The sequence below is a fragment of the Furipterus horrens genome, unplaced genomic scaffold (assembly GCF_987537825.1).
Source record: "Furipterus horrens unplaced genomic scaffold, mFurHor1.1.pri manual_scaffold_3, whole genome shotgun sequence".
NCBI classification, from domain to species: Eukaryota; Metazoa; Chordata; class Mammalia; order Chiroptera; family Furipteridae; genus Furipterus; species Furipterus horrens.
Window position 1 is genome coordinate 37,444,762 of NW_028327173.1, and position 26,408 is coordinate 37,471,169.

General features: G+C 37.3%; 2 protein-coding genes across 6 annotated transcripts in view; one reads left to right on the plus strand and one right to left on the minus strand.

The window, feature by feature from the left end:
* Positions 1-714: 714 nt before the first annotated feature.
* TMEM59 (transmembrane protein 59) lies at positions 715-23,363 on the minus strand. Of its 4 annotated transcripts, none has more exons than XM_090269507.1 (9): positions 22,955-23,363; positions 17,772-17,804; positions 16,684-16,789; positions 14,990-15,084; positions 13,336-13,488; positions 11,750-11,831; positions 10,628-10,712; positions 7,285-7,393; positions 715-1,331 (listed from the first exon to the last, which is right to left on the minus strand). In XM_090269507.1, the coding sequence occupies exons 1-9, from the start codon at positions 23,141-23,143 to the stop codon at positions 1,176-1,178; spliced, it is 1,008 nt and encodes a 335-aa protein (XP_090125633.1). In that variant the 5' UTR covers positions 23,144-23,363; the 3' UTR covers positions 715-1,175. The 4 variants fall into 4 exon arrangements, with proteins under 4 accessions (XP_090125633.1, XP_090125634.1, XP_090125637.1 ...); XM_090269508.1 differs by having other exon boundaries at positions 10,628-10,709; positions 22,955-23,362; XM_090269511.1 differs by lacking the exon at positions 17,772-17,804 and having other exon boundaries at positions 10,628-10,709; positions 22,955-23,361.
* TCEANC2 (transcription elongation factor A N-terminal and central domain containing 2) overlaps positions 23,179-26,408 on the plus strand; it is a 39,572-nt gene continuing 36,342 nt past the window's right edge. Inside the window, exons 1-2 of one of the 2 annotated variants that reach the window (XM_090269513.1) lie at positions 23,179-23,463; positions 24,297-24,440. In XM_090269513.1, coding sequence (XP_090125639.1) covers positions 24,339-24,440 — 102 coding nt within the window. In that variant the 5' untranslated portion in view covers positions 23,179-23,463; positions 24,297-24,338. Of the gene's footprint in view, positions 23,464-23,508; positions 23,707-24,296; positions 24,441-26,408 lie in introns of those variants that run through there. The other variant, XM_090269512.1, reaches the window with a different exon arrangement.

A 26,408-nucleotide genomic window follows, 5' to 3' on the forward strand; every position in this document is an offset into this window, starting at 1 on the left:
TTCCACATCTGGATGTGTTCATATTATCTCCTAATCCTCTACCTTCCAAATCTAGACAAACTACTTTAAAACCAAAACCTGTATTTTGTGACCAAGGTCTTACTTGATTATTTTTTAATTGTATGCCTTCTTTAGATTCAGAGAAAACTGATGACTAGGCTAGAAGATGGGGGATTCAGTCTTCTGTCAAAAAGCACTACTTCAGTTGCCAACAAGGCCCCATGTGTATGGAAAGTATTGGTTTGCAAAGTTTTTTAACATTCCATGGTAAAAAAGCACCGAATCATGTTAAGAGTCTGGTATACTATTATCTGATATAACTTATTATTAAATCTATGTCATTATAAAGGAATAATAAAAACAATAGCTTCTACGAAGTGAAATCTATACTTAATTCTGCACCATAAGAGTCTAATTCTTACTGTCAAAATGAAAAGTTTTCTCTGAAAATATCTTTAAACTTATACTTGATATGCTTTTGAACAGAAAAAGTTCTTTGGAAAGACCCATTCAACATAAATCTATATATAGCCTGTGAAAATAACATAAAATGTACTTCTGAGAGCATCATTTTTGCTTCAATTTGTTTCCTTATCATATTAAATAGCAAAAGGTAGAAATAGAACATTTCATAATTTTTGTCAAGGTTGGCTAGGGGTGAGAGGAAAGATCTGGAAACTCAAAGAGTATATTAACTCAAATTTCAGCACATAATTATTCCAATGAAATTTTAATGATTTCAGTTCAATACAACTGAAAACGTAGTGTAAGGGCATTTCCTGCTAGATTTCAAATTACAGGTTGTGGGCCATTTCTGAGCAGAAGCATCATATCCTATTGAGTATTCAGCTTATTAACTAAAGTGACTGATGGTATCACAGTGAGAGGTGGGGAAAACAATGATTAGCTCATAGAATTTGGCTAAAAACAAAAACAATACAAATAATGAAGTAGCTACAGATACTAAAATAAAAATTCAATCCCAAATATCCATCTCTTAAATTACTAGAAAAAAATTACAGGTAATCTTACAGCAAATAGTCTTCACAGATTTGGGTAACTTCATTATCATTTTATAGTGATTTTTAAGCCCTATATCCAATGAAACCAATTTTAAAAGCCCTAGAGAAATGGAATTTAATCTATTACACTTTTCTTGAAAAAAGAAAAAAAGCTTAAATTTCTGAATGAGCAAGATTCACTTTTGTTGGTAGGGGCCCTGCTTCTTCATGGTCTTCAGCTTGAGATCTAATAACCACAAGAGAAGAAGCTGGATATCTGTTTAGTTTCTGTTCATTCACAAATTCCAAGTCACCATAGATGCTCAGCTTCTGCAAAAGAAAATCAATGCATGTTAGAATTCGGATAATTAGGAACACCAATAAATAAGTCTCCAAATAAAAATTTAATCTATGGGTATTTTGTAAAAAAACAAAACAAACAAACAAAAAATAAACTATAGCTGTCCTCAAGAATGAAGAATACCTTTAATCAAAGTGTTACAGATAGGTGATTCAGTTGCCTGTTCTGGCCAAAGAAAGCTTTTCCAACATGTTCCAACTTAAAATATTTAGAATCATAACAAGTGGGCAACAGGAAAAATTTCTCAAGTTTAAATGGAGTTAGTGTGGTCATACCAAGTGCACTGATTTGGTATGTTTGATTCTTTAAGTGATTAATTCCTTTTAAGATCTTATCCCTCCGACCAAGTAATCAAATGATTTGGAGTAAGTTTCTCTGCTACTAAATGTTTTAACTTAATGCATTTGAAAAATATGTGCTATTTTAAAAGGTTTTGAGAACAAAAAAATTTACATGAAATATTTTAACACTGATAGAAAGGTCTTCATAAACACATAAAAGCTCCTTAAATTATTACTATCATATCCAAGAAGAAAGTAAAACAAAAGAATGAAAGCATAAAATGGAGTCACTGTACATGTCATAAAACTCACTGAAGTATAATGTTAATGTCTAATATCTTTTGGAAGTAGGTCTATTTAGATGTATGATGATCTCCTAAAGGCAGAAAAGCAAAATGAAAAGTACTTGCTAAGAAATGGAATAGATTTTGTTGACTCCTACAGCAATACATCTCTGAATCATGAGTTAAAAACGGAAGTGCTGACCTTATTGAGAAGGCAAGTGACCAAACATAGAGCCAGAACTATATAGAAGTACTTATGCTGGAAAGTGCATTTAAAAGATGTTGAATAAGTGCACTTTCAAGATTTTAAGTATCTATCAATATCGATACATGCCACAACATGAGCCAACCTTGAAAATATGCTAAGTTTAAGAGGCCATGATGGAGGTAGGGGGTGGGGAAGTGGTGGTGCTTGGGAGGATATGGGGAGTGACTACTAATGAGTCTGAATCTTCTTTTTGGGGTGATAAAGATGTTTTAAAAGTGACTGTAGTGATGGTTGCCTATTTGTTTCGTATTTCAGATATGGTTTGCTGCCTACTGTTTCAAGGCAACAACTATCCTGCAACAAGGAGACAGCTCAGTACCTTATACTTTTCCAGTAAGAATATCTTCCAGACATATTCAGTGGTTGATGCACACTGGACATGGATCTGACAAGGCATGGCCTCCTTAAAACCCAGGGTGAGCATGTGGTAATTTTCTCTGCGGCATTGTGAAAGAAGCACTTTCACAACTCTACTTTGCAACATTTAAAGACCTTGAAACAGGAACCAGGAACTGTTAGAATGATTTCAAACATCAACATGGAAGAAAGTGAAGAGATGGAGGTGAGGTGGGAGATAGTGTAAGGGAACTAATTAATTCATTATCCTTCTGTAGGAAGACATTAGATAATATCTAAAGCTCATAAAACAAAAAAATCGAAGATAAAATTTTAAAATGGTAATTACTTGGAAAAAATTTTTAAACTATTGGCTGTGGTTTATCTGGAAGTGAGGAAGAGGAAGATTTAATTTATGTTACACATATAACTTCTAAAAGTTAAAAAATAAATTTAATTAGTAAATAATATTTGGAATTTAGGCCTGGCTCTACTACTAACCAGTTATGTAATCTTGACTAAGTTACTTAAATCTTTTCTAAAACAATTCCTTAACAGAATTTGAATTAAAAAGCTGTGGCACTTACATTGTTTTCTGATTGACTCTTTTATGAGATTTAAAAGTTTCTAAATGGCAAGATTCTTGGACTTTTTTTTTTTAGACAAAGAAAACGTTTATTATATTTTAAAGATATTTCACTCTACTTCCTGAGTCTTGGAAGCCTTAAACTTTGTTCCATCTTGATCTTTTCTTCATTTTATCTTTAATCTCTTGAACAGGGCCTGTCACATTAACAAGTTACCCATAACTGTATGTGATTTACTAACATTAATGTTACTAGGAGTTTTCTAAAGGCCTTCTTAACTGAATACATGAAATCAGATCATCATGGTCTTGACAAATAAGGAAAAAGGAAGCATACATATAAAGAGATAACAAGGAGGCAGTATGTATATCAACATCTGTCACTATAGCAAATTTCTGAAGCTGCCTGATTTTTTAGGAAGGAACATCCAATATCACTAAACACTGTTTTTATATGTCAGGTTTGACCTGCCTGACAAGGACCACTGTGAATGACAACTCTTTATTATCTTAAATAGATAACTCAACAAGATACAGTGTCATCCCATTAAGTTTCAAAAATGACATCATAAATGTGAAGAAACAGAGGGGAAGAAAGTGAAAAACAGGATCAAAATCTTTATACATCAAGTCATTCAAAAAGACCCTACTTTTAAGATCAACCAAGAAAATGAAATTCTTTGCCAGCTTGTTCTGGCCATTACAATCAAATGATATATAATGAGTATCTAACTATGTGCAAAGCAGGCTTTCAGAGTTTTCCTAAATAGGAAAAATAAAGCTGTTCATAAGTTTCTAAGACCACATTCCAGACATTACTACCACCACTTTAAGCTTTGTTTGTAGTAACTAAAAAAGGAAGCTTTTTACATTTCATGTTTAAGCTCCAAGATACCAGGTCTGCACTTACGAGACACACATTCTCACTTCCTACAAACACACAGGATCATATATGTAAGTAATACAATATAAATAACACTGCTCACAGACGAATTACACATACTTATATAATTAAAATGGAATCTCATATTATACTATGGAGGAGTTAGAAATAGTTTGTCACAATAATAAAATCAATGAAAAGACATTATGAAAAGCAAGTTTTTTAAAATAGGTGGCTTTTGGCCAAGAAAATCTGAGTAACTTTCTAATGCTATGTTCTTGGGTACTTTTACAGTAAACAAACAAACAAACAAGAAACAACAGGAATGGAGTACTTACACTGCAATATTTTAAAACAAGAAACAAAAACCTAATTGTTTATAAAAGAAATCCACTCAGATGGCAACACAAAAATAGTTCTGGGTGATGGGAGTAATTATTTTTTGCTTCTTTATATGTACTTCACAAATTTCTACACTAAGTATACAGTACTATATAATAAAATAATATATATAATAAAAATATGGTCAAAACAACATTAATACCTAGCCAAAGTGTGGTTTTACATACGAAGTAAAAGTCTAAAAGCAGTGATTCCAAATGGCTGTTTTCTACACATTTTTCTAGAAAATATATCTTTTAGAAAAGTCTAGGCTCTTTGAGATTATAGCCATAATTTTAATTGTTAAGGATATGAAGAAGAATTCTGGAGAAGGGAAAGAAAGTAGTATCCATTATGGCAGATATTTGTGGATATGTAACAGGCATCAACAGGACTCCACATGGGTGTTGATGCCTTGGGATTTATAATCACAGGAGTCTAGGGGGCATATATAGGAAAAGCGAGGTGTTCCCCAAAGAATTTGAAAATAGGGGGAGAAAATTTTTCACAGAATGAAAACTATACAACCAAAACAAAATTTATCACAGGAGAGACATCTAAAGGAAAAGAAAGATCAAGAGTCATCTGAAAGGGAAGGAAAGATTCCCCAAATCTATAAGATGTAATCAAAACCATAATAAGAGGCATTAATATGCCTAAACAACACCAGAAGAGGAAGTCATTTCCATAAGTCAAGTAAGGAAATAAGAGAGGAAAGCCTATGAAATGTCCATCTAAGAACTATGTGGATAAGAGAGAGTTGAGCATCCTGGCTCAAACACATGAATCATGTGGTCCCAGTGGTATTCATCTTCCTAGTGTTAGAAGGCACACAGGAGGTCAGGGCCTGATATGCATCACATAATCCACTCCCCTATTTATGATGCCCAGATAACTAAAAAAACTTGAGGGTATTGGCTTTGGAGTCAGGCTACCTGGGGCCAAATTCTGGTTCTACCACCTACTGGTATGTGATACTGGGGCAATTATAAACTCTCTCATACAGTTTTCATATGTGGAAAATGGGGGTAAAAATATCAGCCAACTCACAGAATTAGTGAAAGGTTTAAATGAGCTAATTCATTTAAAACAGCACCCAGTAGAAAGTGCTCTTATTAGTCAGTAGGCCTGGGGACCAGAATCCAGGTTGCGGTAAATTTATCAAGGTAAATTTCACCTGAGGCCAACCAGCCAGAGTTTCCTGGCAATAATCAGACCAATTGCTTCATGTGTCTTTTTTCTTTTTTAAACAAGGGCATCCTAGGGGTAAGGAGAAGGAACAAAGTACCACATGGTGAAAGGTCAACAAAGATTTATTACTATAGGTTTGTAGCTTTGTTGCCACAGGATTTAGAGTGAATGGGGTACCTTAAAAGGAAGTACTAGGCAAAAGCAATCCTATGTAAGATGGGTAATTTCATTTTATCAGAAACAATAAAATGACTAAAATATGGATATCAGAACTAAAAATGACACATGTAATAAATATAGCAAAAGGATGTCATCAGTACATTTATATACCAAGTAGATGGGTTTTACAGAAATGTACACAATTTCTAATATTTCAATTCCAGATCCGTTATCTATTTGGTTTAGTTTCCTAATTTAAGTTCTTTCAATCAAGTCAACTCACAGTATTTCCCTGATAATTATCTATTCTTGCCTATACCTGGGAAAATTCTTTACCCTCCTCTATCTGCTAATCCACACCTACCAATTTTTCCAAGTTCAAATCAAAATCTACATTATCTAAAAGCATTATCTGAAAATCTCAGCACATGGTGTCTGCTTTCCTTAACACTTTATACATTTATTATTTGTGCCCCTTATCAGCCATAGGAAAAATAGTATGCAGGAAAAAAACATAGGAGTTGTGAGTCTAAAGACGAACTAATTCCAGCCTCAATACTTTCATGGCTGTGCAATCCCATGAAGGTTAACTAGACCTTGTAATCCTGCTTAATCATCTATTAAATGGGTAATAAAACCTACTGTAGAGTACTGCCGGACATGTAAGTTTAAAGAACTATGTAAATGTTAGTTATCAACATTGTCCTGTTCCAGTTTCTAGCTGCCTGTATCATATATCATCTTAAAAAAGAAACTGTTACCTTAACTATTCATGTGTAAATCTTATATTAAAACCGATCTTTATAGTCTATTTAGATAAGACTGTTTAAGCACCATGTTAGGCACACGCCAACTACTTATTACTAGATTCTATTTAATTTCCCTCCTTTCTTCTTTTCACTCTTTTTATATTGCACTTTCGAACCACAAGAGAATTAAAGTCTATTTCAATAGGAGTTGAGGTCAACAGAAACTATTATCCCATATTTAGTTATATAAATAAATTTCCTGCCTTGAAAGCTAAATTGAATCAGCAAATTACAGACTTTTCCCAAAACAAAACTCCTTTACCTTACAAGTAGGTTTCTTGGGTGAGTTGAATTTTAATTACCAAGGAAGTCACAATAGTTTTCCATCCCTCTCAAGGTTAGATACCAAAACAAATGAACTCAAAATCACACACTTTAGCCTTGCTGCTTCTAAAATTTGTGACAATTAAAAATTTTAAGTGGTTTTACAAGTCTTATTTCTTAAATATCACCTCAGAAACTGATGACAGCAGGTTCTTCTCAGTTTCAAAGAACTAGGAGAAATACTTCACTCAAACCAGCGTAACTATGGCAGTAGCTCTACAGAAAACTAGAACAATGATCCTTGCGTTGCAAACCTGTAATTTTTCATTCCTGCCAACACCCAGGTGTGTGATTAAAACCACCAAATCTTCTCTCACTCTGTTAGTAAAGAGGCCTTGTTTCTCTAGTTAAACAAACAGGCATTTAAAATGATTGATCACATGGTTCAGTCTTCAAACAACGTATTAGAATTAAATTCACCTCAGAGGGAACATACTGCTCCACAGCTGTGGCAACAGTCGCACAGCAAATCCAGAGCAATACCATCACCGACAGGACAAGAGTTGTGGTTAAAATCCACCCAGAGTTACTGGAAAAAAATAAAATTAGTCATGTTAAAATTTCATAATATAAGAAATAGGAGATTCTTAGTTTAATAATATAATTAAAACTTTATGGTTACTACCTTTAAAACTAATCTTAAAAACATACTTATAGAAGAAAAATATTATAATAGGTATTATATTAGGGTGGTATAAGTCCTTCCCTCGATCCCTCAAGTTTCCGTAACATAGCTATGTCACTTATATAATTTAAAAATCAGACATACTGGCTTCTCATTAAATGTATAAAATTAAAGCAAATAACTGTGAAAGGTATTTTTAAATTACTAAATGAGATAAGGCAAATGAAAGTGTCCTATAAATTATATACTGCTATAAAAATGTCATATATTATTTTGCAAAGTATTATCATACTTGCTTTAAGAAAACCCAATATCCCAGAATTAAGGTATAAAATAAGTAAATTATAAAATTATCATTTGTTTTAAAGGGATTCACAACATGCTCCCAGAAGTTAGCGTCTCTAGAACATTTCAAACATTTAATCTGTCACAATTTACTTACTTGTTCAATTTACAAGAGTACATCCATTGTGAGGCATTCTGTATCCACTACAGCATATCTTCATAAACAGATAGTTATATGTTTCTTATGATTAAAATATCTTAATGTAGAAAGCGAGTTACAAGAATCAGCAACTAAAGCTTTTTCTATAACTGACCTATGTTTGCCAAACTATAGATTAAGATTCCAAGAACAGGAATAAGTCTGTGCGCATCCAACACTGCCTAATAAAACATCTGAAGTTACCACCATAACCCATTCACTTGATGGTCTGCCAACCCTTGAACATACTAAGGAAAAAAGCTGCAGTCACTATTTGTCTCTCAGCAAAAGAGGCAGACTTTAGAAAATACATTGTTAACCAAAAGCAGGAACTTTTATATGATGCTTTACGTATTCCGATTTAGAAAGAGAATAGAATAAAAAGTATTTTTAATGAAAAAATACCTAATTTACATAGCCTAGCCCTAACCTGGGTACTAAGGAATTCCTTTCCATGAAATGAGGAGGATATGTTTGATATCTGGATTCCAGTCACAACTAGTTAAACCAGAAAAGTAGTGCTCATTTTATAGTCAATCTACTTCTTCAACCTCTACAATAAAGCAATTCTACAAGATTCTCAACTCTCTCCATCATTTCCTATTCTCCTCATCTACTGCCCTAGTTCAGACCTCTAAAATTCTTTCCCAACTTAAGAAAGTTCTCCAAAGTGATCCTCTATTTTTCACAAAGGCCTCTTCTTGATATTAAAAATGATTCCTTTCTTGCTCCTATCTAGCTCTTGTCAACTTGGTTTGGTCAAATCTCTTAAACAAATGTGCTACAACTAGCAAAAATCTCTACTCAACATTTAAGACATTTCTATCTCCTCTGTAAATCCTCCAACTGAAACTTGATAGACTTAATATTCCTTGTACTCTATATATGACATGTGTGTATGTATAATAGGTGGCGATAAAACTATTGTGTTGTTCACTGTTTACATGTCTGTGTCTAACATACTAGACCTGAGAATTCCATAGAGGCAGAGACTGAACATCTTTTCTTAGGTTTCAAGTTCCTAACACAGTGCATGGCACGTGATATTCTCTCCCCCCCAAAAAATGGCAAGTGAAAAAATGAGTGTGAACTCCATTTCCATTCTGGAGGTCAAGGGTAACTTCATAATAACTATGTGATACAATAAAAAGAAGTACTGTAGTAAGAATCAGAACACCAGTTTCCACTAACTGGCTAGGCGATGTTGTATGCCATCATGGAAAATCATGACAGCTACGGCAGAACAGGATGATTAGAAGACAGAGAATTAGAAAACCTAGGTTTGAATTTTAACATAGTAGATATATAACCTTGGGGATAGTTGATTCACCTCTCTGATCTACCTATTTATCACAAGATACACTGTTCTAAGAGTCAAATGAGATCATAGAGGGGAAAAGCATTTTAAAAAATTCTTTTTATTAAAATGTGGGATATTATAATAATTCACGCTTGTGCACAGAAGCTTCACAGAATTAAATCTCTAGTTATGAAGTTAGCTGCTTCCTAAGTTAAACATTTACAAAATTACTTTCAAAATGTTAGATTTGAAAAAACAATATAAAATATAATGACAAAATGTTAAAGAACAATAACACAAATAAGATGCCAGGTAGTGAAGTATCGAGAATAAACTGTAACTTAAAATTAGGTGATTACTTAGCTTTCACAAAACTATCAAATTACAACAAAAATCCTAAATACTGGAGAGGGAAAAATTGCCCATTTTTTTGCACAAGATCAAAAAGCAGGTTTAGAAAGGGAAGGAAGGGAAAATTTAAAGTTAAATCCTCATTTTCTCACCCAGTCTTTAAACACTGTGTTTGGTAAAAGGCATTAATTTCTAGATTCCAATATGGCTCTACTAATATCTGATAAAACCTGTCAAGAAACTATTTCTATCACAAGAAATTACAGGAAGTGTGCACTTTGGACCACTGCAGTGTGAGACTGTGAGGGCAAACACTTGTATAGGTCCTGCTCAAGTGCTTGGCCTGGTATCTGACAGAGTAAATAGTTACCAGTAAGTGTTAAGACCCACTTCCTTTCTTTTTTTTTTTTTTTTGGTGGGTAGGGGATGTTGTGGGGGGAAAACTCACATCATAACTCCTTGGACAATGAGCACACATACTTTGACAAAACCCTCTTCACCCTCAGAAGGCTTGATATTCCTTCCTACAAAGGCATAATGTACCCATTATCCTTGCCTGCCCACTTTCTCCTGCCATCCTAAGAATCCTTGGCATAGAGCTGACACTCCGTAGTACAGAACATAAAGCCCTCCTTAATCTGTCACCCTTAACCTACCTCCCCTAGCCTCATGTGTGGCTATGCAGCTAAAAACAAAAATCTGATCCCCGAATCATTAACATACATTTAAATTAAATAGCTGGAGACGCCCATTTCTTAACATAAATCAAGGAATCCTAACAAGAAAGCTTTTGTACTGTGAAAAAAACTACCCACTTGGGTTTTATTAAAATAGTATGCATATTACCTTTTAAACAAACTAAAATATTCAAAGCACATATTTGGCAGGGAAAAGGTAAAGATTTTTACTTTTGAGCAGCTAATAAAATTTTTAAGTAATAAAAAAGGAATGTATCTAAGTCAGATTTTATCTCCTATACCCATTAATAAAGAGGAATACATACAGAGAGAGGCATCTTAAAAAGCCATCACTTTCTCCATCTTCAAGATAGTTCCTGTGTACTTGTGAACTTCTCATTTGTAGATCTGCTGAAGTAACAATGTACATGTTTATGATATCCTATACTCCAAAAGATAGTCTCAAATGACTACTTCTAGATCAATACACTTTACAGATACCCAGTTGTTTCTGTAAGTATAATCTGATACATTTACTAATGAATGCAAGTTCCTGTGACACATCAAAAACAAATCGGATATTCTACTACATTAAGGATTTCCTATTTCCAAATTTTCATTGATATTAAAGCTTTCAGTTTAATTACAAGTAGACTTGAATAATAGAATTTGGTTTATTCTAATGCAAAGTTAAAGATGGCCTTACGTGCTGTCATTATCCACCCAGCAAAATAATTAGAAAGTTAAGTAAATCAGTGTCTGCAATAAGGTATGACCTAGTATATTTTAAAAGCTCAGCTTTAGCTTGATGTTCTATATTTCCAAGAGTTAAAATTCACTTCTTGTAAGGAAATAAAAATAGAATTAGGAACTCACTCTTTCAGCGTAGTTTCACTATGGTTACTTTATTGGGATGTAGCAGAACATTTCATTAGTTTATACTTGTAACATTCTTCAAAGCAAACTAAATGGCTATAGAATAGTGGTTCTCAAAGTGCGGTCCCCAGACCAATAGCATCAACAAAATCTGTGAACTTGTTAGAAATGCAAATTCTCAAGCCCCATCCCCAGGGCTAGTAAATTGGAAATTCTGGATGTGGGGCTCAGAAATCTGTTTTTAACAAGCTCTCTAGATCCTAATGTGCTTTAAAGTTTGAGAATCACTGTTTTAGAAATTATTTGTTAATCTTCCATTAGTGTAAAAACAATCACACAACTAATTCTATCACAACCAGATTTGACTGCTAATTTTTAAATAAAAAAATTTATGTCTTTATTTTGATAGAGGAGGGAAGGGAGGTTGAAAGAGAGGGAGAGAAACATGTGCCCCGACCAGGAATCAAACTGGCGACCTTTCAGTTCACAGGCCAATGCTCAGTCCACTGAGCCACACCAGCCAGGATTCACTGCTAATGTTTTTATCCTAAGCTGCTTAAAATAAAACTTACAGGACATTTTGTTTAGTGATGATTCCTTCAAATTTGTAGGCTCCTGCTCCAACTGTGGTGTATACTGGATTTCTGGCTTAGACTAAAATGATAATGAAAGCAATTAAGCCATTTGTATTTCTTAAGCTTTTCTCAGTAGCAAGTTCTGTAACACATCATCTCTATAAACACTCAAATTGAGAAAAAGTAACAGAAGTATGGTATAAAAAATAAAACACATTAACCACAATATATTTTAATTGCACTTCCTAACTATCAGATCCAGTGCCTTGCAAAGAAACAGATATCTTGCTGGCATGATCGAGTATTTAGTTTAACTTCCTGACAACATTTTTAAAAAACAGAAAAAAGAATAAATTATAACATACTGCATTAAATATCATACCCTGTAAAAATGAGTTCTAATTCTAGTTAATCAGGAGTAAATTAGCAGACTGCCAACATTTTTGGCTAAACACTTATTATCCCTATTTTTTTCCTCAGCTGAAACATTCCATTCTTCCTTAAGTATGAGTTATAAATTACAGTGAGCACTGACCCTCTGAAGTGGGGGCTTCTCCACCCTAGTTACACTCAAGTTGACACAAAGAGGGAAACAGCTAATCTCACATTTAATCAGAAACGAAGGACTCCACTCGAGTCAACTTATGCTTTAACTAAGTAGCTTTAGGATATAAAGCTTATTCATGAATTTAAAGAGAGAAAATTCCTTCTGTGTTTTACTTTATTAGGGACCCAAGGCTCAGGATAGTGCTAAAAATCATATACTAGCCTTACAGTAAGCCACTCACTTAGTAATAATAATCAAAGACTCATTTAATTATTACCTGAAAGTACCACAACATAATTTAGGGACTGGTACGTTTAAGGAATTTAACTATGGAATTAAAAGGAAGACAGTATGATAAAGTGGTATATGAGCCTTGGAGCTAAAGGACCTGAGTTTGAAGCCTATTTTTGTTACTCACTGGCAGGGTGACCTTGAACAAGCTAGACTCTCAGTTTCCTCATCAACAAAATACAGATAATACAACCTCATGAAGTTGTTTGAAGATTTCAGATGAAGTACATAAGTCCCTAGTACATAAGAACCTTCAAAAAATAGCTACTAATATTATCACATTGTAAATAATGAGGTAGGAGAAAAGCTACCCCTCCAGGAGGCAACATGCTTCTTCAACAAGCTCTCTTACAAGAGTTATGAGGAAAAGCTCTAAAAACAACTAAAAATTATGTCATATTTCTTTTCTTTAACATCCACCTATTAAATATATGCCACTATGTATATTCAAAGTATATTAATTATGCTTATCTCTCATATCTAAAGGCTTCATTTTTTCAATTTAACTATTATAAAATTTTGAAGAGCGTTCTTATTAGATAAGGACTGATGGGCTTTAGATAGGCTTCCAATGGGCAGAGGGAAGAGTAAGTCACATTGTGTCGTGATGCCCAATGTTTTCATTAGGCCAAATAAATATTATTTGATAATAAATATTTGTAAGTGACTGAATACATGGCTGTATGCCAAGACATTCATTTACTGTTGTTGGTATTTATGTGAATATATAAAGCACAGTTGTCACCTGGAATATAACTATTTTTCCATCATCTGCTTGAAGATAAAAAGTCCAGGAAGAGGTTATGAAGCTCTGTGCAGAATCCATCATGTCACTCCAGAATGACCTTACCAGAGTTAGAGGGAAGAGCAGATGCATTTTTGGCATCAGGGACATGAGCTTTAAAAAACAAAATTAAATCATTACATTTATTATTATTATTATTATTATTATTATTATTATTATTATTATTTATATAAGCATATTCAAGAGAACAATATAACCAAGATTCTCCAAATCCTCATTGGGATAGGGTATAAAGAATTAAATGAATACAATAATCATTACCATTAGGTAAACGCTTAGTTATTTCTGAAAGCTGACTATGATAAAGCTGAAAATCTCTTTAATTTGCCACCAAAAATATTTATAAGCTACCTGTCACCTGTATCAGAATAAAAGGCTTTTGAATTAGGTCCACAAATAAGGAGAATCTTAAGATTTGTTTAAATAAGGACTAGCAAGTCCTCAAGAGGTAGAAGGGAAAGGGATAAATCACACCATTCTTATCTTTAATACTTTTAAGTAAAATAAATCATGCCATTATGAACATCAATGGAAAATCAATCAAAATAATACATGCATAAAATGTGAGACATCTGTTAAGAGGTCAGGGTAAGAGAAGTATTTATGGGTCAAATATATATATAGAGAGAGTAAGCTACTATAATGATATAACACTTATTGACATCATCTCGCCTCCAATTCTGACTCATAAATGGGCAAAACATACAATATCATTTTTAAATGAAAAACAGTAGAAATAACCTACATGTCCCAAATAATGGAATGCATAAATGATACTGCCATACAATGAAATATTATGTAGTGAAAAGAGAGTAGACATTCATTATGTATACTTTAATTTAAAAAAAAAAAGAATGCATGTATTCTTGTATATGCATAAAATGTACCTATATTAGTGACAGGCTACTTCAATGGAGGACAAGAGATACAACAGTGGGAGACACCTTTTGAGTTTTGTATCATGTGGTTGTATTTTCTATGAAAAATTTAATAAAATTAAGGAATTTTTCCCAATATGTTTAGAGAGTACAGAGTATGAGAGATGGGGAATTATAGCAGATGACATAGGAGACGTAATTAGAAGCAAAGTTGTGATCAACTTGTATGTAATGGGGAACAACTGAAGTATGTAAGATAGAAGTATGACATGATGAGATTTCCATTTAGAAAATAAATATCTGAACACAGACTAAAAGATAAACTAGAGGGGGTTAAAGTGGGAAAACAGTTTGGAAGTTAATTTAGTAATATAGATGATGATCTGAGTTAAGGTAATTAAACTTGGAATGAAAAAAACGGACTCTGAACTATCAGTTTCCCTGAACCTCAGTTTTTTCATACGTAAAAGGGGGAAAATATCTTCAACAGACCACGAGAAAAAACCAAAATGAGATTACGTATGTGAATGTACCTTTTAACGGTAAAGCGTTATACAAAAATTGAATTGATTTTTCTATTTGCAAACATATAAATTGTTTGCTGAAAACTGATTATAAATTATAACACTAAAATAGGATCAACTGGATGATAACTATTTCAGTACAAGTGAGTACAATCTAAGCAGGCAATTTTAAAAGGCAGTTTTGTTTCGTACTTGTTCTTGTCTCAATTCAGCAAATGGCAGCTGATTCTGGCAACCAAGATGGCAAGCATATTGCTCATCAGATTGGGAATATGCTTCTGTACATGCTGTAAGAGAAAAACAGTCAAATTACGAGAGAGAGAGAGAGAGAGAGAGAGAGAGAGAGAGAGAGAGAGAGAGAGAGAGAGAGAGAAAGAGAGAGAGAGAGAGAGAGAGAAAGAGGGAAGACATAAAAGGGATTTGGTATTTTGCGAAGAAATGTCTTATATTTAAAAAGCATTTCATCAATTTGTATTTCCAAATTTGGTAGTAATAGCAAATGTATTATTTTAATAAAACTCCTATCTTTTATCTCCCGCAAGTCAAATGTTTCAGGTATAAATCTATTAATTACATACTCATATTCTAGCTATATGATGACATTCATAAAAGGGGGAGCCTCATAGCTAAGGTTTGCATAATGGAAACAACATTGAACAGGTAACACGAAGTTTTGGCTCCATCATTTGTTGGCTGTGTATGTGACCTAGGCTAACTGTTTAACCTCTCTGACTATTGACTTCCATATGTCTAAGATGGAAATATAACCACCTATTTTATGGGGTTGAATAACATAATATATTTTAATGATTTATACAAATATATGATATTACTGTTCAGAACTGGATCACTTAGTTGAGAAGCAAGGGTATTCATGTGGCAAGGGAAAAAGCAATTAGTCTAACACCCTAAGTTCTAAGAAAATGGAATTTAGAACATGTTCTACAACAATACTCTAAAGTTGAAATGGGTCTCTACCAGTTATACTCTCTTCATTTAGTTCACCAGAATCATCTTTTTCTTGTGATAGAGCACTTCACCACTCTAACAATCTTGTTTTTCTTTCCAACCCAGTCATGTATTTGTAATATACTTCTCAAAGATGCTGCATACTAAACTGAATTGCATTATGCACATATAGAGATGGACAGTTAGGAGACTAAGCCATAAAAAGTAAGGTTATGATATCACAAAAGCTGGATGTTAAGTCATGGCATAGTGATACGGAGTAACATACCTCCTGCTACACTGAATAAACAGTATAATGTTATGAATGGAGAAAATTCCATTATAGTTCTTTAAAAAGCTAAATGTCAATTTTGTCCTAATTACAGGTTTCTTTTATTAAACAGATCTCTTTCAGGAAAAGGTAAGAACAGTGGTTTAAGACATGACAAACACTCTGGTTACTTCTTTTCTTGGCATGACCCACAAAAGAATACACTATTAAATACTGAGTCAAAGGCCTGAGTCAGTTAAAAAAACTAGTGGCTAGTTCAACAAGCCTATGATTTAAAGGCTTAGGAAAATTATACTATTCATTGAAAAGGTAGTGATGAATTATGAGAAGGGTAATTACTATTGCATTTGTCTAAACCAAATACTTGCTTAAACAAAGGTGTTCTATCCACAGTACAAAATAATACTATCTCAACAAAGAGATGAAATTTAAAGCCCATGAAATTTCTAGAGCCCATGAAATTTCTAGTAGCAGCTACTAAAACTCTATAACTTCATAATAATTAAAATATGCTAGATGACTAGTTTAAACATTATGCTTGTCATTTTCTGAGGAAAATACATTAAATGTATAACACAACTCAATTTATATAAAAAGTATGTAACACCAATGTTATACTGCTGATGTCATTAGCATAGCATCTTACCAGATTCACATTCCAGTTTGGTCCGATTTAAGTCAGTTCCATCATCCACAAACTGACAAATTGAAAACAGCCTGCAACCTCTCTGACAGGCATACAGCTCCTCTTCCTAGGGAATTCAAGAACAGGGAGGATTACCAAAAAAAAAAATAACTGTATTTCCCTCAGGGGAAAATAGGTCAAAAGAAAGCAAAGTCAGAAGGGTTTATCATAAACTGTCCAGTAAAAAATTTTATAACTGGAAGAAAAATGACAGGAGCCAGGTAATAGGAGCCAAGACATTTACTATATAAAGAGGTTTTAGTTTCTTTTTCTTAAAGTGATATCCAAGAAGGAAGCCTACTGGGTAAAATCACTCTTTTCCCATATTTCATGGGAAAAAAATTGCAAATAAAAATAACAGTGACATAATCAGAACCTTAATAGAGATACAAATGATAAGCAAGGGCCTTAGGACATTGCAATAGCATACTTCTGCCACATGAATATTTATACAAGTCATCGAGCTTAACAGGAAAAGTATTATGATTAACTTCACATGGCAAATAGTGCTATAAAGGGCCCCACAAAGTAAGGAGTACACCTATAAAAATGCTTACATGAAAGATTTTTTAAAGTTGGCTTATTAACTAAAAACACAAACAAGAGCAATAGTGTGCCATATGGTAAAGCCAATGGAATTAGCCAGACCTGGGTTAAAACCTTTTAGGTGAGTGACCCAGCATAAGTTACTTTACCTGTCTAAATCTCAGTTTTTCTCATCATAAAAGGAGATAATAGCTATAAATTATTATCTCCAACATCCTCAATAATGCTGGGATAGCTATTCCTAGCACAGTGCCTGGGACATAGAAGATGATCAATAAATGGTCGTAGTGTTAATAATAATAGAATTTTAAGACAGAAAACAATAATTATAGGCGTCATTGTATATGTGTGTGAGCTCAAGATAGGATATATTATTCTTCATTACTGGAAAATGTTTCCTGCTTAATAAGACTAATGACATGTCTTCAACAGGTTTTCCTTCAATGAAATACATACAGTATTTGAAACAAACCAGTACATGTGGGGGAGCCCCCTTAACTTACTGTGTGATCCACTGTGTACAAACTGGCAGGTACCTAATAAGGAAGGAAACAGCGTGTGCATATACCAGTTAGCAACCAATGGAATGCAAAGGTATGCATTTCTTTCCAGCAGAGGATTAGTAAAATTGATGTAGCAGCAGCCATCTATTAGGAAGAGATGGCTGCAGTCTAATATTAGCAAGCTTTATTATACAGCTTTGAAGGTAGCACATTTTTGGACGTCAGTTCTAGTTGCATTTATTGTTAAGGTAAAATTGAAAGAATTTTAGCAATTAAAATAAGCATACCTGAGTAACCTTTGCAGACTTCGTACAACAAAAGAATTCTTATGTCTTTGGAGTACCACGTGTTTCCTCACATTGTGCAAAGGAAGCATGAGCTCATTAGTATGAGCTTTACTGAATGCCATTTCATTTTCAGATGTTTTCTTTTGTTAAATCAACCAATAAGCCCCAAGTATCATTTTCAGAAGAGAATATGTATGGCATGGTAGCTCAGCCTCACCACTTATTTTGTACAACCTTGGACAGTAACTTAAATTTCTCTCAGCCTCAGTTTCCTTAGTCGTAAGAGACAATGCTCTTACATAAATCTTGAATATGGGGATTATATATTTTATATTCACAATATCACTAATATTATGCTATACTATCAAAAAGACATAATATTAATAATATATTTAATGAGCACCCACAATGTACCAGGCACTGTACTAACACTTAACATCTGATATAACACTCAGCACAGAGTGGGTAGTTATGAAAAATCAATTACAACAAACTCACAACTATCAACAACAGAACCTAAAAAACAGAAACAAAAACAAACAAAAAACTAAGCAAAGCACCAGAACAGGAACAGAACCATAGGTAGGGGGATCATTTGGAGGGTTATCAGCTGGGAAGGAGAAGAGGGACAATGGGGGAAAAAGCACAGGATTAAGAAACATAATTGGTTGGTTCAAAATAGACAGGGGGAAGTTAAGAATCATATAGAAAGGGTGAAGCCAAAGAACTTATATGCACAACCCATGGACCTGAAGTAAGGGGGGGTGGGACTGCTGGAGGGAAGTAGGGTACTGGGTGGAGGGGAGCAAAGGGAAAAGAAATTGGGACAACTGTAATAGCATAATCAATATACTTAAAAAAAAAAGAATCGTATCCTTGTTCCAAGTACAAGTTTCATGTTCTAAATATTATTACTCCAAGTAATAATTCATGGCCCATATATCCTAAATGACTGTCAAGCTTTTATAAAATATATCTCCTCTGATTCAGAGCACAAGAAAATGGTCCTTCCCACCAAACAGAATACCAGCTAAATAAGAATACACATTTTCATACCCTGAACTAAGTCAAGCTAACTATTCTCTCATTATTCAGCACTGCTAATGCACATGTACCAAACTGGTTTAATGAAATACTCATAACAGAAGAAACAACTATTGATATGTGTCAGGCACTGTGCTGAGAATGCCACATACTGTATTTTTTGCTCCATAAAAGGCACTTTCTTCCCCCCAAAAGTGAGGGGAAATGTCTGTGTGTCTTATGGGGCAAATATTGTGTCACAGACCATGATGTGTATTACCTGACTTTTCAGCGGTGGCGACAGCTGTTAGAAGAGGAAGTGGTGGGCCCTCGCGAAACCCCTGGGGACAATTAAATGTCCCGCTTTACTGCTGAATCTTAGGGCATCTGGTCAGTTGCCATCTGCCTCTGCCCATCACCTGGGACCTGGGAGAGTGCAGATAGCCACCTGACGCTCCCAGCTACAACCTATGACCTGTCAAATCGCCTGAGGTTAATAACAGGTATAAGGCACAGTGCCAATTGTCTTTGACACTGGGTGGGGTCTTTGTTAGTAGAACTGCATCCAATCATCAATCACTGTGTATTAAGCTCTGCCAATCACAAGTGACAGATGGGTGGAGCTGAAGTAACTTATTCTTGGCTGGCTAGTGGCTCCGTTAGATGCTACAGCTGTCTTGTCTACCGCCATGCTGGTTCCAGTGCACACCAGATTTCTGTGTGAGGAGGCCAGCAGTATCTGGGTGAACAGCCATAAATGCTGAAGTTTGTAGTATATAAAGGGAGTTACAGTGGGGTCACTATTCTAGTAGTAACACAGGCACTGAGGGGATTAAGGGGTATCACTAGCTGTAACAGGCCCTGGGGGTAGTCCGCCAGAACCTGTACTAGGATAGTGATACTCTTCAGTGACTGTTACAACTAGTGATACCTCTTAACTCCCTCAATGCCTGTTATTAAAGGACCCCCGTAAATTCTGACATTAGCAATGATGAGTTCTTGGGGTTCCCAGAAAACTAGAAGAGTACTTGAATCTTAAAGTCTTTCCTCATTTGTTAATGACAGTGATGATGGTTCTTAATACTGCTGCTGACTGCTGTTCAATTTACATGGTTGAACTATTATTGTTACATTTTATTAAATGTTTCAGTACACCATTTGGTACAGTTTTTTTTTTCTTGTTTTCCTCCTCTAAACCTAGGTGCATCTTATGGTCAGGTGCGTCTTACAGTAAGAAAAATACAGTATATTATTTTTAATCCTCACACTAGCTCTGCAGAGTGTGAGGGGTTTTTTCCTACAGCTGATAAAACAAAGTCAGGAGAAGTGAAGTGATCAGCAAGGACACAAAGATAGTAAAACTGGGGCTGCGGATAGAATCTGGGTTTATTTGGTTTCAGAGCTATATAAAAAATGATCAGGCTGGATCTAATTAGCTTTGTTATTAACATAAACTTATGTCTCTCATGTTTGGACTCAGGTAAATCATGCAATTACATTTTTAAGGAAAGTTAAAGGGTAAAATATAATAATTTTAAAATAATTGCTTACAAACAGTTAAAGTATTGTACTTTTCATACAACAAATAATTCTGAAAATAAGTCCTTAAAATGAGATCTCTCTCTGCCAGCTACAAATACCAGACCAAGAGAGGCTATGCAGAGCTTGTAAATTTATCTAAATTCATTTATTATGTAACACACTGCTTTTTCCTGAACTGCAAAAGACAATAATTGGGAGGAGGGCCAACAGAAATCAAGGAGATAAGTAAATTAATTATTTTAATACAACTTTATTAATAGAAGGCAATATAGTGTAGCCAGTTTGAGGACTGAATTCCAACTACTTCACTAGTTCTTGGCTAGGTGACCGTGGGCAAGTCACTTAACCTTTCAGAGCCTCAATTTCCTCAATTGTAAAATCCTACTTTGCAGGGTGTTTGTGAGAATTAGGGATAATGAATATAATCTCTCACCATGTTAACTAACAGAGGGTAGACAGTAAATTTTAAGTCCAGGACTTACAGGGAGCCAAATGATTTCGTTTTTGGTGAGAACAACTTCAAAGAATAAGTAAAAATGGCTTAGAACTTTCACACAGATTTTTAGGAAGCAGTGGATATCCTAAAAAGTACGTAAAGTTCCAGAATGTTTATCCTTTTGAATTAATTATTCTTCCAGGATTCTGGTTCATACTACAAATTTGCTAGGAGAATCTCAAAAAACAAAAAACCCAAAACCAAATAGTCAAATGATACAAAATAAGTCTCCACCCCAAACCAGGCCAAAACAATATTAATGAGTTTCCTCATACACTCCTCTTAGATGAGAGAATATATTTAGGGACATTATACATTGATTTAAGTCTGGAAGTCAGAATTTCTCATTTCTCTCTCTAGCTATATTAGTCTCTGACTGAAAATTTTAGGGTAATACAATACTCTCTCCCATACTTTGTCTTGAAAAGTGGTAATTCTCGTGCAATGTAAAATGTAAACAGACATATAGAAAGTGATAGCATTTAGAATTTTTCATTTCAAAGACCTGAAAACACTTGCCAGTAAGGAACATCCTAACTTCACTGGACCTGTCCTCAGTTACTTTGCAGTTTGAAAGAGCAAAAAAAGCTAGTGACACGGTTAAGCAAGCAGCACTGAGATAAAGGAAAAACAAGGAGAAAAAGACAAGCAGCATCAGCAAAAGCTTTTATAAATAAAGGTAGTGGGGTGAGGAAAGCATATACCCAAATTATACAAGGGTGGAATAAACACTGTGTTTCCTTTCTTTTCTTTTTTAAGATTCTACTTATTTATTTTTAGAGAGGGGAAGAGAGGGAAAGAAACATCAATATGTGGTTGCCTCTTGCGCCCCCAACTGGGGACCTGGCCAGCAACCGGCGACCCTTTGGCTTACAGGCCAGTACTCAATCCATTGAGCCACACCAGCCAGGGCAACACTTTCCTGCAGTCACAACTGTAAACTTCCTTTTGCCCGCCCCTCTATATGGGACAGGGTGGGGGAGTCACCACGGAATCTAGAATGCTGAGTCAACAGAGTTTTCAAATTGAAAAAACAACTTGAGAAGTAGAACGGAATTAAAGAAAAGGCAGCACCTGCGAGGGGGACAGGGAGTGAAAGTAGGGTCCCTCTTCTCCCTAACCTGCAACCACCCCCACCCCCACTTTCACCTGAGGGGCAGTCTCATTTCTTCACTCGCTCCACGAATGCCCTGTCTTCTGCACTGAATGGTAAATTCTTTCAATGCAGATCTATCTGCTTCTTCTCTTAAGCCATCCCAGTCTCTGGTGGCAGTGCCATGCACACAGCAATTCAACACAGATGGAGAGCCCGTCCGGTGCGTCTCAAATTCCTCGGGCTGACTTAATACATTTCATACCCTAGTGGAATTGTCTACTGTCTGACTCCCAGAACAGGCCAACTGTGAGCTCCGGCCCAGAGAGGTGCTGAGTAAACCTGGTTTAAAAGTAACCTTCGGTGAGCTTGCATATCTGCTCCTACCTCCCACCCCCGCCGTTCCTTACGCTCCTTGAAGGTGAGGACCTGCGCTAATGATCAGTCCTCCTGCTGCGATCGATAAGTCTCCCGATGCCCCGCAAGCTCCCACAGGAAACGGGCCGTATCTTTTTCATCTTTGTATCCCGCAGCCCATTACAGGGCGGGTGCGGCACAAACTTCCGGTAATTTCAGCAGGAGTGCAGTGCGGGTAGGATTAGGAAGGAAAACGGGAGCTACATAGGTGGGAAGCGGTTAATGGTGCATTCAATCGCCAGGTTCCCACAGCCGACAGAGGTGAGCAAGAGCGGAGAGATGGACGGCTAGGGAAGGGTTGTAGCCCGGTTCAGACGGGCCCTACCTTGGGGTAGGTGTGCAAGGGGTAGGTCAACTGACAGACCCGGTGGCACGACGCCGTATCACCCAAGACTGAGTCAAACGCTTCGGCAGAAGCGGTCCCCGAGCCTACGGCTAGGGCCATGGTCAGCAGCAGCAGCGGCGGGAGCCCCACTTGGGCCCTGACCCAGAGGCTCCCTTTCGGCGCCGCCATTTTGTTCCCTTCTCTGCCAGCAGCTCTGCTTGTTGTTTTCTTTTCAGGGTTTCCTCCTCCTTCCGGGGCCAGGCCCTTCTCCAACCCACGGGCTGCCGCTTCCGCCTCCGCTGTCCCTCTCAGTTCCGCCCAAGCCAGGGCGAAACTGCCGCCTCCGCCCCAGCTCCGGGTCTACGAACTTCTAGACTGGAGAGAAGAGGTGGAGCCAACCAACGCCAGTACTAGAGCAAATCGGCACCCCTCGTTCCGCGCCCCGACTCCGTTCTTCCCTTGGAGGGGCACTCTGGGACACGTAGTTCTCCACAGGCGGGAGGCGCACGGTGCGTTGGGGAAAGTTGGTCTGGAAGAACTACAGGCGCCCTGGGCACAACCTCATCCGCTCCTTTCGCAGTGCATTCTGGGGAATGTGGTTTGCTGTGCCCCACAGGGGTTGTGCGAGCAGACTGGTCCTCTTCTGAGGAACTAGCACCGTGGAAAGAAGTATGCGTTTAGTTTCATCAAGCTAGGGTCCTCAGAAGGTGTTCTCTGGAAGGGCATAGCTGTTGCCAGGGCTTCTTTTCCTGGTAGGTTTCACGTCAGGCCGTTGCTAGTTCCCCTTTCTGGACTCCTGAGGCTGAGGACAGAGGAAGATGGTGTTTATTTTTGCTTTGGGATCCGGAAGACTAGTCGCTATAGGGTCCTCCGACCATCAAGCAGTTCATGGAGGTGGCTGCTTGTTGTGAGGGCTCTGCTGAGATCTGGAAGTGGTTGTTGATTGCTCGTTACTAGGGGAACCCTTGGGATTGAGGCTATGCTGGGGTAGTTAAGAGAGCTTTATTGAACCCAGTGGAACTTGAACCCTGCCACAACCCAACCTAAGTTGGAAGAGGCTTGTCATTAGGGTCAACATTGGCCTGGGCCACTATTGGAATCCCCGCCACAAAGTGCACTTCTGAAAGCTGGGCACTTCCTAACTCTGACCGATCAGTGTACAAGTTTCAGCTCTTGGGAAGGCGTTTCTTTTTCAAGGAGAATACCTTCCTGTAAATCCAACCAATAGTCCTCATTCAGGAATGCTTCCAGAGTGTATAGAACCCATTTGTGTCACTTTAGTGAGCACACAATCTCAGCAGTTCTGATGAAGTTTTAGAATCTGCCCTCTTTTCTTGAGCAGAACGCACTGCAAGCGCGTGAAGGTAGTTGGAATCCCCTAGAAATGGATAAATTCGTCGTTCGAACGCCTAGACTCCAGAGTAGTCCTCAGACGAAAGCTTCTGGAAGAAAGATTTACAAGCAGGCCACGATTGAATCTCTAAAGGTGAGAGGGGATCTGGGACTTGAGAAAACGTGCAATGGACTGTGATAGCAAGGCAGTATGGAGGAGTTCTATGGCAGACTGTGTATTATTTTTCCTATGGCCCCTCCCCAAAGTATTCCTGACCACTCCTAATTCGTTTCCCCCATACTCTGTACTGACTTTTATTTATCAGTTCCCATAATTTTCTTACACTCTTCTCATTACTTTGGCTTTGTAGTATGTTCTGCTCCTTATTTTATTGTTCTTTTACAAAATTTTGTCTACTAGGAATGTTAAAGTACCAAGTATGGTTCTATATACCCTGTACAAACTCAGTAAGGCTGGGTGATGATTGTATACTCTCCTATCTTAATGGCCAGAACTGTATCACGTGACCTCCATAGCTACAGCTGAGGGTAGGAAAGAGACTGTTTTAATGGACTCTGCAGCCTGAGTGTTTTAGCAAGAAAGAGTCAAGGAATAGACAGGATAGACAACCGTCGTCGTCGTCGGCAGCCGTCCGTCTCGAGAGACGATGGTGTAGCTTCTTAAGAGTCTATCTGCACCGCCGAGAATGGCTGTGCAGTCCGACTCGGGAGTGACATGGTATCTGTCTCCTCCCGTGTTGAATCAACATCTTGCGATGACGCTGAAGCTACAGAGCCTGGGCAGGGTAATATGGAGGGTCTGCTGTTGCCCATGCAGCAGACCCCCCCTCTCTTCGCAGCTGAAGGGTCCAAGGGAAAGACGGAGTCGATACAGCTTGGGTTCAGGTGCGCCGCAGGAGTTGTCGGTGTTGACTACAACGTCAAACCGCCTTAGGGACTCCGGCTCCGGATTTTCTGTCGGGGTTTACTCCCTTAGCCTTTCCCCTGAAGAGGTATGCCGCAAGGCAGCGGAGGTTTTTTGGAATCAGAGTTTTCCTTCTCTTGATAGACAACCAAGAATGAGCCAATTAACATAGAAACCCAATTAATGGTAAAGTAATTATTATTTGACTTTTAAAAAACCTGCTTATGATTACTTCCCTTTGTCTTCTTGAACTTCTCCTCCTACATAGCTTTTTCTTTTTCATTTCCTTTATTGGTTTCTCGTCCTCCACTAGATTTCTAATGTTTGTGCTCCCAAGAGCTTTGCCACATGTTTTAGTATTTGGCCAGGGTGACTGTATTCATCATAAGACTTCCCATGTTGATGACTACTTACTTGGACTTCCAGCCTAGATTTCTGAGGTTGAGAATAGAATTTGGAGCTAGAGAAAATGTGCAAATAATTGTGATAGTAAGGTGGCATTTAATTTAGGAAGAAGAGCCGTGGCATGGGTTCCGCCCAGTACGTTTTGGCCTCTGTGGGTCCCTAAAATGTCATTTCCTGCCCCTTCTGTGTGGCTGTCATGCGATTTGGTGTTTGACGTGCTCACTCTGGCCCAGCCCTGTGTCCCACAACACGAGGCCCCTCTCGCTCCCCAGGCTCCTCGCTCCTCACCTGCGGTGCCTTGTCCCTGTCCCCAAACAGCACCCGATTTAACGTGAGTGCCAGTCTCCTCTGGCTCGGCCGGGCCTCCTGCCTCCTCTCTGTGCAGGGGGCTTGCAACCTTGTTCGGTCACAGACCCCTCTGAGACCCCTCCCCAGGACAAGGCCCCGTAACGGATGCCCGGCTGCTCCCCGCGAGGCTCCCAGCCGACCTGAGGCTCACGGTGAGACCCTCACTCCCCGCTCTCCCTATGGAGGACCCTACAGAGACTCCACCGTCACTACCCTGCGGAACACCCACGGGGTCCCCTCACGGCTCTGCCCACAACTACAGGGCAGGCGGTACTAGGCCCCATTTCACAAATGAGGAAAGCCCAACTTCCTGGGGAACAAGAAACTCGGAAGGAAGGACGGGACAAGCCAAGAAAGTCGCTGCAGGTTACAGTGCTCCCTGCGGTGAGCCCCGCCCCGCCTCCACACCCGTGATCGAGGCTAAGAGGAAGGCCCTACTGGCTT

Excerpts from the sequence above, each read along its gene's own strand:
- TMEM59 (XM_090269507.1), bottom strand. The coding sequence starts at position 23,143 with ATGGCGGCGCCGAAAGGGAGCCTCTGGGTCAGGGCCCAAGTGGGGCTC. Across the intron at positions 11,832-13,335 it reads GAAAAATAGTTATATTCCAG|TCTAAGCCAGAAATCCAGTA; the intron begins GTGACAACTGTG and ends TTATCATTTTAG. Across the intron at positions 7,394-10,627 it reads TTTTTAAGATGCCTCTCTCT|TAACTCTGGGTGGATTTTAA; the intron begins GTATGTATTCCT and ends ATTTTTTTCCAG.